Source organism: Galeopterus variegatus, unplaced genomic scaffold (assembly GCF_000696425.1).
Source record: "Galeopterus variegatus unplaced genomic scaffold, G_variegatus-3.0.2 Scaffold2885, whole genome shotgun sequence".
Taxonomy (NCBI): Eukaryota; Metazoa; Chordata; class Mammalia; order Dermoptera; family Cynocephalidae; genus Galeopterus; species Galeopterus variegatus.
Genome location: NW_007728996.1, coordinates 180,661 through 197,035, shown reverse-complemented (window position 1 = coordinate 197,035; position 16,375 = coordinate 180,661). Strand labels below are relative to the sequence as shown.

The following is a 16,375-nucleotide window of genomic DNA, read 5'->3' as shown; positions in this document are numbered from 1 at the left end:
CACCCAAAAGTCCCAGCAAACAGTTGGCAATGCTGGGCTGGAAGCTTTGGAGAGAGAATGGATTTTGCGATGAACTTTTAAGAGTTATTGTTAATTGCTGTATGTGACACTTTTTCAGGCAGAACTGCCATGATTTCAGCAGCCATCTATGGATTCACCAGTATCTGATCCTCATTAAGTACAATTGCTGAAGTGTAATGAGTGTTCATCTCTCAGTGATAATCCCTCTAGAGTAAGAATATACTTGCATGATGTGGGATCAATGTAATATCATTCTACTTTTTTTCTTTCAACAAATATTGATCAAGTGCTTGTTATGATAGACCTATTGCTAGGTGCTGGAGGCCCAGAGAAGAACAAAAACCAGTCCATGTCCCAGAACGGTTAGATCTAGGGGAGGAGACTTAACAGGTAACTGCCTAACAAGTCTATAATATGCTGAGTGCTACTGCAGATTCATTAAAAAGTGCTGTGAAAACACAGAAGATAGGGTGGTTTAAAAATTTTCTTATATTATCATTGTAGATCTTGGTACTTTTTTTTTTTTTTTTTAAAGATGACCAGTAAGGGGATCTTAACCCTTGACTTGGTGTTGTCAGCACCACGCTCAGCCGGTGAGCGAACCGGCCATCCCTATTATGGGATCTGAACCCGGGGCCTTGGTGTTATCAGCACCGCACTCTCCCGAGTGAGCCACGGGCCGGCCCTGTAGATCTTGGTACTTTTAAAATTTTTATTTAAAAATGTTTACTAAGTTCCAGACACTGTGCTTGTCACTTCGGATGCAGACAGGAATAAGATGCTGTTACTGATGAATGTATTATTCATGCTTATCCTATATGTATGGCTGAAAACATTGATTCTTGAAGTGCCACTTAGAAAAAAAACCAGTTGTAACTGGTGAAGCTTTCAGAGTGTACTTTTTCCATGGCGTGGGCACTTGGTGTGCTGCTAAACAGTCAATTTCCCAGTCACTGCATGTCTGCATTCCAGTAGGGACTTTTGCTATGAGTGCCAGAAAATGTTTCAACCAAATAAAGCACCCAGGACTTGGAACCACTCTTGTTCATAATCCCTTCTTTGTCTGATTCTTGCGTAATGTAATGAGGTTTGTATGAAAAACCTGAGTGCCTCATAAATCTTCAAATTTTAATGCTATGGTGGTAAGAAGAAAAAAATTAAGAAAAACCAAGAAGTATTTTCAACCATCTTCTATTAACATTTAAAAACTGAGAAATGGGGCTGGCCAGTTAGCTCAGTTGATTTGAGTGTGGTGTTGTTAACACCAAAGTCAAGAGTTTACCATACTGGCAATAAATAAATAAATAAAACAAAATAAAATAAAAACAGAAACTGATCAAGAATATCCATGGATTAAATTACTCATCACTTTAAGTTAATGTAGTAGCCAAAAAGGCAAGTTTACATTACATCAAAATATGTCATGAAGAACTATATACAATCACATAAGGTTGTATCTAGCTATATGTGAACATAAATTTGCCCATATAACAGTTAACATAGTTGAATAGTGACAGCAATAAAAATTAACATTTAATATAGTACTTACTCTGTACCAGGTACTACTCATTCAATAAATAATTCAATCACCTAAATGACACTATGAGTTAGAAACCACAATTATTCCCATTTTATAGGTGAGGAAAGGAGCAGTGAGGCTTATTAAATTAAGATCACACTGCTAATAAGTGGCAGAGCCAGAATTTGGAACCAGGGATTGGGCTATAAAGTCAGTGACGATAGCCATTATGTTATATTGCCACAAGGTTAAGAGAGGCAAATTAGCTGTGTTCATTATTGAAATCAGAATGTCTTTTAGCAGGGTCTGTTTATATTAAGTGGATGCTAATACTTAGAAATGTGCTAGGGAAAAAATACTGAAAGTGTGTAATTCTGGTTTGGAAAAATATTACCTTTTAAATAGTTATTGTCTAGTATCTTAAAGCCTTAAAATTACTTTCAAGAGTGAGTCATTTATGTTTAACCAAAATATTAGTAATAATGAAACAGCAAAACCTCGGAAGTTTTCATCACCAGTCACAAGATGTAAGGCACACCCCGATAATTTTGTTTACTTTGCAGGGCATAAGAATTAAAGGTAGTATGAGCTCCACGTTCTTCTGAGTTCAAGTATTGAGTGGTGTCACTTTGAAGAAAACCACTTGGTATTTTATAGTGAGGTGGCTTTGCAAATAAAGATCTTCACGAAGATTTTATGTGATTTTAAACAAATCAACTTAAATGCTTGGAATTTGGATTGCTGTACTTTTATTTTTTGGCACATCAAGAGGTAAGACTCATAATTTATAAATTCCTTAAAACTAATGAGTATTCATGTCCAGAATGTAATTGACATTGACTTTTGACTTTAGAAATTGCCATTACTAACTTCATTCTCAAGAAGTATCCTATATTTATGAATATATTTGAAGTATTAGCTCTGCTTATACTTCTATTTACTTGTCATAAAAATCATCTAAGGAAAATGCATCACTTTCTTAATACTGAATAAATCTTATGAAAATATGAGACACATCTATTTCCAATAATATAAAAGTTGCTGGACAGTCTTGTATTGGGCTTCCAGCTGTGCCACTTACTAGTCTTATGGCCTTGGACATAACTTTTTTCCATTCAAGTCTCAATTTCTTCACTTCTAAGATGGTATATAGCAGTAAATGAGAAAATATTTACAGATTTCCCATTTCATTATTTGACTCTATTAGATGCTCAATGAATGCTTGAATGAATAAACGAATGAATGAATGATTAATGTTGATTGGAATGTCTAAGTTGTTTTTTCTTCCATTTGGGTCATGGTTTTGTGGAGAAATATTGGTCTGTGGACCTTTCTTACACATTAACTCAATATTCATTGACATGTGTTCTTTATACTGTGGGCTCCTTATACATTGCTAACTATGAAACAGATATTGGTTTTGCCTGCTTTTATCACCCAGGTTCAATATTGTACCTATAAGCACTAAAGTTAGTTGATTTAAGCAAAATAGAATCAAAGAATTTTAGTGTTGGAAGTAGTCATGTAGGCAGACCAACCCTTTCTTTTAAAGTACCATGTAGTTGCTTGTTATAGTATAGTGGTAAGAAGACAGTCATCACATCTTACATTCAGTTCAACCACTGGTTTGAATCATGAATCTTCTTAAGTATGAATCCTGATTCAGCTATTTGGTAGCTTCTTAACTTTAAACAAGTACTTAACCTTCCTAAACCTTGGTTTCTTCATCTGTAAAACCAGGACAATAATGAAAATAACCTCATAGGTTTGTGCAAATTAAATAAGATAATTCACATAAACTACTAAGCATGGCTTCTGGGACATATTCACCGTGAGCAATCAATAAACATTAGCTGTTGTGTGCACAGACGAAGAAACAAATTACAGAAAGACTAAGTGCGCAAAGTCATGGTGCTAGCTTGTGGCCGTGGCCAGTCTCCAACTTTTGGTTCAGTGTTTTTTAGTTCCTGACCTCCAGCTCTCCTCTCTGGGATGAAAAAAAATGAAAGAGACAGAACTATCATTAGTTTTCACATGTTCCAGGATCTGTGCTCTATTGTTCATGATTTTTTTTCCCCAGGAGAATCCTGACTGAATGCTGAAAGCAGTCAGACTGGTGAGGGCAGAATTAAGAAATGGGCAAAGTCTGCTCTGATCTGCTTTAATATGATGTTTAAAGCCATGAGTACAGATGAGATCACCAAGGGAGTGACTGCAGGTAGAGAAAAGGGAAGGTCCAAGGACTGAGCTCTAGGACACTTTCTCATTAAGAAACCAGAAAGATGAGGGTGAACTAGCAAGGACGACTGTAGAGAGGTACTCAGCACCAAGGGAGTGACTGCAGGTAGAGAAAAGGGAAGGTCCAAGGACTGAGCTCTAGGACACTCTCTCATTAAGAAACCAGAAAGATGAGGGTGAACTAGCAAGGACGACTGTAGAGAGGTACTCAGTGAAGCAGGAGGAAATCCCAGAGACTGAGGCATCCTGGAAGCCCACCTAAGATGAGAGAGAGAATAGCATGCTTGTGTGCTGCTGGAAATGATCTAGGAGAGAGGAGAAAAACTGGTGAAGCAGGGGACATAGAAGGGAGTACTGCTGAGCATTATCCTTCAGTAGGGAGAGGAGATGGAGTCAAATACATAGGAGGAAGGGGTGGCTTTTGCCTGGAACAAAGACAGTTCATCTCTTGTGAACAGAGAGAAGGCGGAGCAGATAGGCAGGTACAGCAGTCCCCACTTGTCTGCAAGGGATATGTTCACGACCCCCAGTAGATGCCTGAAATCTTGGGTAGTACTGAACCCTATATATATGCTATGTTTTTTGCATCTGATAACCAAGATGGCTACTATGTTACTAACCAGCGGGTAGTGTGTAGAGTGTGGATAGGCTGGACAAAGGGATGATTCACATCCCAGACAGGATGGAGCAGGATGACGGAGAGTTCATCATGCTATTCAGAATAGCACACAATTTGAAACTTACAAATTGTTTATTTCTATAAGTTTCCATTTAGTATTTTTGGGCCACAGTTGTCCGTGGGTAGATGAAACTGCCAAAAGCAAAACCATGGATAAGAGGGGCTACTGTATATGCAGGTAGCTAGACAGATGTGGTGCTCGGAGCTTGTGGAAGGTCTCTTCTCTTTGTTTCTGTCTTCTTATTAAAATAGGAAATAAGGTCATCAACCAAGAGGGTTGGTGGACAAGGAAGTGTCGGAGGTTTGAGTAGAGGGGAGAAGAATGAAGTAGCCCAAGAGCCGAGGAAAACATGATGTGATGGCTGGACAATCAGCATGTATGTGATTTTCTCCAGGCACATTCAGCTGCACAGGTGCAGGTAGGAAGTAGATGAAGTGTTGGGTTTAACCAGAGTGGTAGTTAAGCCGCGTGAAGCAAGAGCAGCAGAGAAGTCCAAGGTATACACAAAGGGGTGATTATAATTGACCATGGGATTTGAACTGAGTAGGAAGGGAATGGAGGAGAGAGATGGTTGCCAAATGCAATGTTTTTTCAACAAAATACTCAGTTATATGAAATTTAGATAATACATATATTTCTGCTACACACATACATCCATTACACAGCTGCCATAAATTAAACAATTGAGTCTACATCACATTTATGTTATTATCTATATCACATCTGTTAACTTTGTAGTGGAGGCCGTTTGTATTCAGTCCTCTGCTATTGAACACTTATGCTAATGACTGTAAAATTCATCATCTCTAGCTGAACTTCTCCCTCGAATTCCAGTCTCATAAATGCAACTACCTTTGTGACATCTCCACTTTGGTATCTAATTCATATCAAATCTACATCTCCAAAACTGAATTCTCAATATCTACCCCACATCTGTTCTTCCCCAACTTTTCCCCATCCCAATTAATGGCAACTCCAGTCTTCCAGGTGCTCCAGCCAAAAACCTCAGCATCATCCCTGACTTTCCTTTCTATCACACCTCACTGCCAATTAGTCACCAAATCCTTTTGGATCCTCCTTCAAAATATATCCAGAACCTGACCACTTCTAACCACCTCTACTGCTGCCACTCAAGTCTTAGCCACCGTCATTCTTTAGTTTATTACAGTAGCCTCCTAGTGGCCTCTCTGCCCCTACTCTTGCCCTGCTTCAGTCTACACAGAAGTCAACCCAAGTCAGTCCAGGTTGCTTTTCTGCTCAGAGCCCTCCAAGGCTCCCCATCTCATTTCAGAGAAACACCCAAAGTCCTTCCAATGATCCACCAGGTGCTGCTACATGCGTTAGCCCTGTTACCTCTCTAAAATCTTCCCCTGCTATTTGTTTACCATCTCTTATTCAATCTCCTTAAGGCCAGATGCATTCCAAAATTGAGATTTTTTTTGGATTTTAGAAAGGTACTATAGTAAATATACTGTATAATATGTAACCCTCAGAAGGATCTGGGGTGGCATCCATAAACAACCACATTAATATTGCTGAAGTAAAATGTATGATTATTCCTATTAAGGGGGATAAAGACTATAAATAACCTTAGGTCAGTTTTTGCTGCCAAATGTGTACAGCAAACTAAAAACAAATGAATGAAAAAAATCAAAACCAACTTTTTTCCAAAGAGATTTTTAGATTTTGAAATTGCAGAATAAGGTGTTGTGGAGCTATCTCTTCCCCACCCCACCCCACCCCATTCCCTGGGTCCCAGTCAGGGAATCCTCCTTGTAAGTTCTTAATCCTCACAGGCTCCCTACTTTCTTGCAGAATCTTGTACTTTCTCTCACCTCTGCCTGGAACACTGTTCCCGAGAGATATCCACATGGTTTTCTCCTCACCTTCTCAGGTTTTGATTCAAATGCTACCTTTTTAGTGAAGTCTTTCCTGGGCACCCTATTTGAATTGCAAACCCCTCTTCACCTAAACACACACACACCTTCATTTCATCTATGCTTTGTGTTTCTCACAGCACCTATCACTATTTAACATAAAGCACATTTCACTTGTTTATTTATTTTCTGTCCCTACACCCCATAGGAGACTATACACTCCATGAGGGCTAGGATTATTTTTTCCACTGCTGAATCCCAGTGCTAACAGTACCGGACAACTAATAGGCACTCCAATAAATATTTCTTCAATACATTATTTAATTTATTTTTCCAGTTTTTGTATGTCATTGGAAAAGGTTGGTCACAGTTCGATAGAGAAATAACTCATTTAGAAAGTGGAAATTAGGAAAGTATGAATATGCCAATTTACATGGTTTTTAACCAATTAAAACTAGCTTCATGTAATGTGCTATATTTCAAATGTTCCTTCAAAGAAGGCTTAGGCCAAAGAGGAAATAAAACATTTCAATTATAGAATATATTAAAATATGACTTAAAAAACTGAAGAAACTAGAAAAAGAACAAGTAAAGTTGAAGGAAGAGTTTAATTAGCAAAAATAAAAGTAAGAATAAAAGTTAATACATTAGAAAAACAGAAAAAAAAATAGAATTGATAAATCTATGTGACAGATGCTTCATAAAACTAATAAAACAGAAAACTATGTTGGCAAATTTAAATAAACAAAGGGAAATAACCTCAGAAGTGGAGGAAATTAAAATGACTATACTTTGTATAAATTCATGCTAAGAGAATTGAAATTCTAAATGAAAATGTTATATCTTATACCTAAATAAATCCCAGATGGGTGAACATAATATTCTTCAGTACCATAATTTAAAAGCTATATCCTTTATTATTGATGACTTAAGTTATTGGCCCAATTTCATTCATTAATTTTATAGCAGCCATTTACTTTTGGAGAACTGTTAATCTTTCAATTTCTCCTAAGTCACTGTAATACCCTATGATGTTGCTCAGTCTGTTCATTTAGGTTCCTCTAAAGTTATGTTCTTTCTACGAGTATATCCTTATGGAAAAAAGTGCAGTGGCAAACAACCGTGGTAATTTATAAACATAGAAAACAAGGATACTTATAAAAATTTATTTCAAAATCCAAACTCTCTTCCATAGATTGAATAATATAGTTTAGAACTTGCAGGGGAAAAAACCCCACAGAATGCAAAAAATAAAGGCAGCTGAACATTGTAGGAAGAACAGAAGATTGTATTAGAAAGCCAAGACCTAAATATGAAATCCCTGTTCCAAATTACAGCTGGATAGATGTGTACTTCAGGAGAAAAAACAGAATGGATTTCAGGCAGGAGAAATATTAAGAAGCCATGATATCCTGGAATATAGTGAAGAAGGCACATGTTCATACTTCCAACAAGAGGGGGGGAAAAACAACCAGAAAAACTAGAAAAACAAGATGGAACAGGAAAGGCATGACCCAAATATGGAGCAAACTAAAATGATACACTGATGTTAAGCAATTCTTCAAGTATTAGAAAAGAGAATTTATTTGAATGTTCTCCTTTGAAGAGAATGGTTGTCAGAACAGTGGAAGTGCAGGGAAAGAAATGGGATTACAGCATGCCAGTTGTCTCTGAAGGCAAAAATATTTATCTAGTCATAATGATATAAATTCTGTTTATTGATTTCCAACTTTTTGGAGTCAGACAAAACATGGAAGACTTAATTATAATCATACAAGAAAGTCTGAATATTATCAATCTTGACAAAATGAATGTGAAAGTGCAGCTGACAGACCTTGGAAGGTGGAAGGGAGGAAGAGACGGAGAGGCAGTGTCACTAAAACCTGCCTCTTGCAAAGGTGGGAGTCAAGTTATGAGGAATATGAGGTATGGTTCAAAAATAGATTACTATTTAAATTTATGACACAAGCCAATAAATGAGTTAGAAACAGTGTTATTGACTGTATTGGAGGAAGAGGTGAGACTAAGTGGAGAGCAGGATGTGCTGGGTTACTGAGCTGTTGTCATGCAGCTTCAAGTCTGCCCTTCTCAGCTGAGCTTGGCTGGGGCTGGGATGCTGCCAACTCCATTCTAACAAGTGAGAGGTGATATCTCATTGTGGTTTTGATTTGCATCTCCATGATGATTAGCGATGTTGAACACCTTTTCATATACCTGTTGGACATCCGTATGTCTTCTTTGGAAATATGTCTATTCAGGTTCTTTGCCTATTTTGATTGGTTATTTCCTTTTTTGCTATTGAGTTGGATGAATTTCTTATGTATTTTTTCACTGAAATTGAGAAAAGAATCCCAAAACTGTGTGGAACCACTAAAAACCCTGAATAGCCAAAGCAATCTTGAGAAAGAATAGTGAAGCCAGAGGCAGCACACTTCCTGGGTTAAGACTATATTATGAAGCAATAGTGATTAAAAGCAGTATGGTACTGGCATAAAAACAGGCACATCGACCAGTAGAACAGAAGAGAGAGCCCAGGAGTAGATCCATGCATATATAGTTAACTAATCCTTGTCAAGGGCACCAAGAATACACAATGGGGAAAGGATGGTCTCTTCAATAAACGGTACTGGGAAAACTGGATATCCACATGCAAAAGAATGAAATTAGACCTTTATCTTATACCGTACACAAAAACTAACTCAAAATGTGTTAGATTTAAACCATAAAAGACCTGAAACCATAAAATTCCTAGAAGAAAACATAGGAAAAAAGCCCCTTCACATTGGTCTTGTCAATGACATTTTTGGATATGATACCAAAAGCACAGGCAACAAAAGTAAACAAATGAGACTGCATTAAACTAAAAAGCTTCTGTATGGCAGAGGAAATAACCAAAATGAAAAGGTAATGTACAGAATGGGAGAAAATATTTGCAAGCCACATATTAGATAAAGGGTTAATATTCAAAATTAAAGACTACTTTGGCTCTCATAGTGAGAAACACAGCCTCTCTCTGGGCCTGGATCCTATATTACTGACACCTCATCTTTTTGCTGCAGGAAAAGAAATTTGCTATGACAGGGTAGGATGCTTTAAAGATGGTTTACCATGGATGGGGACTTTTTCAAGAGAGTTGGTGGGTTTACCCTGGTCTCCAGAGAAGATAAACACTCGCTTTCTGCTCTACACTATACATAATCCCAAAGCCTATCAGGTAAGCTAATTTTCTGCCTTCACACATAGATTATTCTAAAATAGAAGATGTAGCTGTAGATACAGAAAACATCGATATGGTAAACTATTCTGGCATAAGCCATTGATTTAAAGGCAAATATATCCTTTTTAGTAATGTGAGCCAGATTTTTTTGCATATTATTTGTCCTAGTATTTAAATATGAAGATTGCTCTGAATAGGTTGTTTCATGAGGGTAAATTTGATATTATGTTCAATTGATATACTAACTGAGAGCCTTCTATGTGTAAGACTAAATAAGCAACGGTGTCTATTATGTATTGAATTGAACAAGCAAGACAGTGTCTTAAATTTCTTACATTGGGGAAATGGGAAATGTAAACAAATGCCTTTATTGCAACACATAAAATGATCTGTGATGTAAGATGCAAATATAATACTCTGGGAACAATGTGAGGAAGAGCTTACCTTCACCTTGGGGCTGGGGATGGAACCAGGAAAAGCTTTGAAGAAGACACGTAACTGTGGTTTATCCTTAAGGGTGGGCAGGACTCTCACAGGCAGAGAGATAAACAGGAAAATGGCAAAGGATGGAAGAGCTTACCTTCACCTTGGGGCTGGGGATGGAACCAGGAAAAGCTTTGAAGAAGACACATAACTGTGGTTTATCCTTAAGGGTGGGCAGGACTCTCACAGGCAGAGAGATAAACAGGAAAATGGCAAAGGATACAACACGAACGTACAGGAGAGAAACTGCAGGGTGTATCTGATGAATGACATCATGTTGGGTTAGGCAGGGGTCAGGAAGGGAGTCCTCAAAAGTAAAGTTAGTTAGAAAAGTAGTTTTGGAACAAATTGTGTAATTCATTCCTGTTGAGTGTGTACTTCATCCTGTGCGCTAGGAGGTCCCATTGAGAGCTTTCAAGAGATGCTTTAGGGCATTTACTCTGGCTACAATTGACTCTCTTGCTCTGACCAGGGACAGATTAGAGGTGACCGCAAGACGGTTTAGAACTGTGCTGTCCAATGCAGTAACCACTCGCTGTGTGTGAGTAGTAGAATAACAACTAAACAAAATCAAAAATTTAGTTTGTCAGCCACACTAACCACATTTTAAGTGCTCAATAGCCACATAGGACCAGTGGCTACCATATTGGACAGCGCCAATATAGAATATTTCCATCATCACAAAAAGTTCTATTTGACTGTGTTAAATAGAAAGCTGTAGTGCAGTTTGGATCAAACATGGGAAACCAGCCTGAACTAGAATAGTGAAAGTGAGTATGATAACAGAAAATAGGCACGATAAACACTGAAACTGTCCTGAGATTTCACACATGAATGATGGAAAAATGATGACCCTCTTTTTAGAAAAATTTGGAGTGAAGAAAAATGAGTTAAATTTTGAACAGGTGAGATTTGGGCACCTATTGGAAATTTTAGTTTTACAGCTTAGCAGGCAGTCCAGAGCTGGAGAAAGAGATTCAAAAGTCTTCTACCTAGAGCTATGTCAGGTTCGGCTAATGTTGGAATCCTGTTGACACAGCCAATTGCAGGGCTAATGTCAGAATCCTGCTGACATCGCCAATTGTCAGGCTCTTAATCCTGTTCGTGATGCCAATTTTAAAGCTACTCAACCACGCCAGTTGTACAGCTACTTTTACCTGCTGGTAATCCTGCATTGGCTGGGCCGATTGTATAGCTAGGGCTGGGTCTGGAGCTCACAGACCCCTCAAGCCCATTCACAGACTGGGTCACAAAACATTCACATGCCAGGCTAGGTCACCAGACCCCACACATGCCAGGCTGGGTCACCAGACCCCTTACATGCTGCTCTATGAGCAAAGTAACCGGCAAACAGGTCCTTGGAAGCTGTAGGTTGGAAAGCATGGCTGTGTGGAGCAGACGCCCAAGGCAGATAGATGCCCACCCACCTGCTTCACCAAAACTACTCTCTAGAACACAAGAATAGCAACAAAATTAAAAAGATACATTGGCATCCATGCACACTAACTCCACCCACCCCCACACACAATTTGTTTACTGAACCACCCCCAACCAGGTCCGAGGCGAGAGGGCCTGATTAAATTGTTCTATTTTCCCAACAAGCTGAAAATTGAAACCCAAGAGTACATGAGATCTCAGGAACAGAGAAACAAGAATGAGACTAGGTCCAGGTGGAGTATTTATATTTAGGGAGCAGGATAGAAAGAGGGCCAGAGAAGATCACTGACAATCTGTACCTGCATCTGTAACCTTGGGCTTGCTTCTCTTCAGACCCATCACCTGCCAGCAGGCCTCACCAGACAACCTTCTGTTCTCCTACACAACGTACAGCTGATTTGTAACTGTCTACTCACCAGACACACACATACACATGCATACGAACACATAACTCTTTATTGAAATCTGCCATCTGTTCTGTAGATAACAGCTCTGTCTTGGACAAAGAGGAAAGTCCTTATGTGGATATAAAGAAATTTAAAAAGAAACTGTCATCAAAAGTTTTAGTTTTATACATATCAAAAAGTAAAGAGAGGAATATTACTTAGCTTTAAAAAGAAGTGAAATTTTGATACATGATACAACATGGATGAACCTTGAAAATATTTTGCTAATAAGCCAGACACAAAAGGACAAATAACATGATTCCACTTACATGACACACCTAGAATAATGGGAATTATTGTTTAATGGGTACAGAATTTCAGTTTGGGATGATGAAAAAGTTCTGGGGAAGGATGGGGGTAATGATTGCACAACAATGTGAATGACTTAATGCCATTAAATTTACACTTAAAAATGGTGAAAATGGTCATTTTTAGGCTATGCTTAGTTTACCACAATTTTTTAAAAAGTGAAGAGAATCTATGCTGAAAATAAGCATTTGGGGCACCTTCTCTGCCCTTTAGGACTTTCAGGGTATGTCTTTCCACTCAGGACTAACTCTTCCCAGGCCTTGACTCTCAGTATTCATAGGACTCATTGATCCTTTCATCCTTATGTACAAGTGGCCATACACTTGAATCTTGGGGAACATAGTAGAAGAGAAGCTGATGAAGACCAGTCTTTACGTGAGGTTGGGTCCTAATGCTAATGAAAATTTGAAAACCAAGTACTTCCCTAATAAAGGGACCAAAAAACAATGTTCTTCACGCCTTCCCCACTGCCCTCGATTTGAAAAGAATCATGAGTAACTATACCAGATCTGTACATGAATTTTATAATGGATGGAAGCCCAATGGTTTGCTATTAAAATATTTTCTTAAACATAACTAAATAAAGGATGAGTCAAGGTTTGTATTTAAAACAAGGATTTCCTCAGGCCTGGCCCATGTGCTGCATAAATTTGGCTGTCTGTGTTTATAGGAAAGCAGAAATAAACTCTGTGCAATTAACATACTCTCTTCTCCAGAAATAAACATGGTGTGGTGCAATAAACTTAGTCTTCTGCAAGTCATAGGTCTTCACAGCTATAATACCAGCCCACTTCCCCCATGAAACCATGATTCCTTAGCCTAGAGTGACTCATGCAATCACTGGTGCTGATGCATATTTTGCATACTTCTGGAAGTTTCTGTCTCTGTAGCTTTAGTCAAGGCTAGAGCATACCAAAAGGTGATTATTTTTTACTTACTTAGAAATAAGATCACCTGGAAATCATCAGAATGGGTTGATCTAGCACCAATTAAGCCCCGTCTCTACTCAGTCAGAAGGCCCATCCAAACCTTAATACGTTAATTAACCCTTCCTCTCAATAACCAGTTCTGTACCATATTGACATCATTTTCTACTTCTATTCTTGCGGCAGCAGAATCCAAGTTGTCTTCTTTTGATTTCATCATGCTGTATGAAGTTTCCCACATTTATGCTGATATGTGCTTGTCTTAGACCATTTTCTGTTGCTAAATTCCCTCTCCAAAATAGGTTTTCTTATGTAAAAATGGGAATACAGTAGGTGTTTAAGGAGATCCAACTGGATCTAAAAGAGTTGGAATGAATGAGCATCTGGATTCTTTTAAATTTGTAGATCGAATCATGTTTTTGCACTTGGACTGCATTATTTAGCAGAGAAGTGCTTTCTAGAAAGCACTTCTAGAAAGTCTGAATACAATTGATTTTATTACCTGCCTCAGGAAATCCCACTTCTGCTTTGGGTCCTATGAGTAGAGAACGCAATGAACAGAACACAGCTTGGGGGCCTACTGGCTCTCCACACACAACTTGAAGGACGACGTGGGTTTGAACCTCAGCTCCAGGACTCATCCACTGCAGTACTTTTGGACAAGTTCCTTGACCTCTCAGTGTCCCTCTTTCCTAACTTGTAAAATTAGTACCCACCTCACAGTGTTGCGAGGGTTAAATGAACTACTCTACAAAGTGGTTAGAACAATACCCAGCAAATAGACAGGTAGGTACTATTACAATATTAGCTATTAAATTACTGTGTTAGCCAACTTATGACTCTCATAATTGTTAGCTTCCAGTCTAGGAGATACTTTAGCTAGCCAGCAAGTTGTATGATTAATTGCATATTGCTATTAAACGCAGATAGCTAGTAATATGCTCTTTGTTTGCATTTCGTAAGCATGTCTATATGTGTTGTTTCCCAATTGTAGGACTCACCATTGTCAAACTTGCTATTTGCTGATTAGCGTACTCCTTTTTTTCCAGTAAAATTACTTATTCTTGTGCCAATAAAATACAAGAAATATAAAAGAACATTTAATGTAATTATATAAAATTATCTTTAATATGTTGTCATATTTCATGTGATAAGACTCTAACCTCTATTCCTTACTCATAAAGTGAGGTGGACAATCTCTATTTTTGCCACCCATGTAGCATGCTTCTAAACTTCAAATAAGATAATTCTCATGAATTACATTATAACTGAGATGTACTGCACAAAAGTAAGTTTTGCTGAAATTCTGATTTAAACTTTCTGACATTGTCTTTCAACATTGCTTTAAAAACTAAGGCTTTTTATTTCTTTTCCTTATGATTAAATTTGTATATTGCATTTTATAATGCATTAATAACTTTTGGTACTTCTGCAATATGTAGCAGTAAATACTTCTTTAAAGTAAAAATGTATTAAAGAAAGTTGTTAAAAATCAAATTTAGTAAAAGACTTTTGCATAGCTTTAGAATAATTCTACTAAATATTAAATAATTTGCAATTATTTTACCTTTATCTCTTTCCACTTGAAACAGGAGATCAGTGCAGTTAATTGTTTAACTATCAAAGCCTCACATTTTGGAACAGACAAGATAACCCGTGTCAACATACCTGGATGGAAAACAGATGGCAAATGGCAGAGGCACATGTGCAATGTATGATGTGAATAAACTTTTTTACACTAGTATGAAAGCTTTACATTTAACATGAATGTACTTTGCATGGTATTAATGCATCTTCATTGAAATATTCCATTTGATTATCCACATTATCCATGTTCCAGGGCCTCAAATGAGTTATCTATTTTCTATTTATTTTTATTTTTTAATTTTTATAATTGGCTTTTAGTTTATTCTACAAGTAAAATTTGGAAAAATGATGTTTGATATATATTTAGCATAATTCAGAGAAGTCAACTTTTCTTTTTAAAATTTTTTTAACTTCTCAATAAACATTGTAGTTGATTTTCATGACTCTTTACCCATTCCTCTTCCCCCACCCTTTCTCCCCCCCTCCACATCATATCTGTTCAGTTTTCTTTAAAAGTTCAAGGAATTGTTGTGACTGTTGTGTCTTCTTCCCCCATTTTTATTTTTTATGAATTGCATGGATTATAATGGGAACAGATTTTTGTAATCATTCTTGGATAAATTCTCACCTTTGACAAAAGATCGAATGGTATAATCAATTTCTTACTTAATTTAAGAAAAAAGTTTCCAAATTAACTCTATTAAATTAATTTTTCTCTGTGCCTAGAATAGTGTCTGCTAACATCATAAGCAATTAATTATTGATAAAGCTATATAATATAGATAACATTAGTACCTATCTCACAGAGTGAGGATTAAATTAATATATGTGAAAGGCTTAGGACAGAGCCTAGCATGTAGTAGGTTCTCAATTAATACCTACTAGTATTTTTTTATTGTGGAATCAAGTGTTGAGACACTTTGGTTTTCTTTAACTTATTTAACATTTATAACAAATCTTTGTACCAGGTGTTGCTACAAGTGGAAGATATAAACTGCATCAATTTAGACTGGATTAATGGTTCACTGGAATACATCCATGCTGTAAACAATCTCCGCGTTGTTGGTGCTGAGGTGGCTTATTTTATTGATGTTCTTATGGTAAGAAGAGTTGATTTTTTTAAAAATTATATTTAATTGGTTTTGGATCATAACACCCAGAATTTTGGACAATTTTATGTCTCCTTTTTATTATCTTAGACAAGTACTGCATGTGTGAAATAATAAACTTTTGTATGTGGGAGCCAAAAAAGAAAGTTTCTTTTTATTACAGAAGAGCCTGTGGTTATATGAAGCACCACTTGGTGGCAGTGTGTCTACACAGGCTCATTACCAAAAAGTCTCCCCAAGGTTTTTGCCTTGGTCAGTGTGTTGGACTATCTCAGTTACTTTTCATCACATTGTAAACCTATCCTTAGTAATTATAAACTTTTTCCATTTTACAAATTCTATTTGTTTAGAATGTGAAATACATTTTCCCACAGAAAGAGGGTTCTATGGCAATGAACTAGTTAGGATAATAGGCCAGTCCATACACAACTATTTAACCTACACACCTTCTGAAGAATAAAATAGACCCTTCTATTTATAAGGGCTATACTCTGAGACGTTTATGAATTGCCAAATGCTCTACCAT

General features: G+C 37.2%; 1 protein-coding gene across 1 annotated transcript in view; it reads left to right on the top strand.

Moving 5' to 3' along the window:
• The first annotated feature begins 2,164 nt into the window (after positions 1 to 2,164).
• PNLIPRP3 (pancreatic lipase-related protein 3) overlaps positions 2,165 to 16,375 on the top strand; it is a 32,345-nt gene continuing 18,134 nt past the window's right edge. The window contains exons 1-4 of the mRNA XM_008583315.1: positions 2,165 to 2,311; positions 9,395 to 9,549; positions 14,746 to 14,865; positions 15,709 to 15,840. Of these exons, the coding sequence (XP_008581537.1) occupies positions 2,263 to 2,311; positions 9,395 to 9,549; positions 14,746 to 14,865; positions 15,709 to 15,840 (456 nt within the window). The 5' untranslated portion in view covers positions 2,165 to 2,262. The remainder of the gene's footprint in view (positions 2,312 to 9,394; positions 9,550 to 14,745; positions 14,866 to 15,708; positions 15,841 to 16,375) is intronic.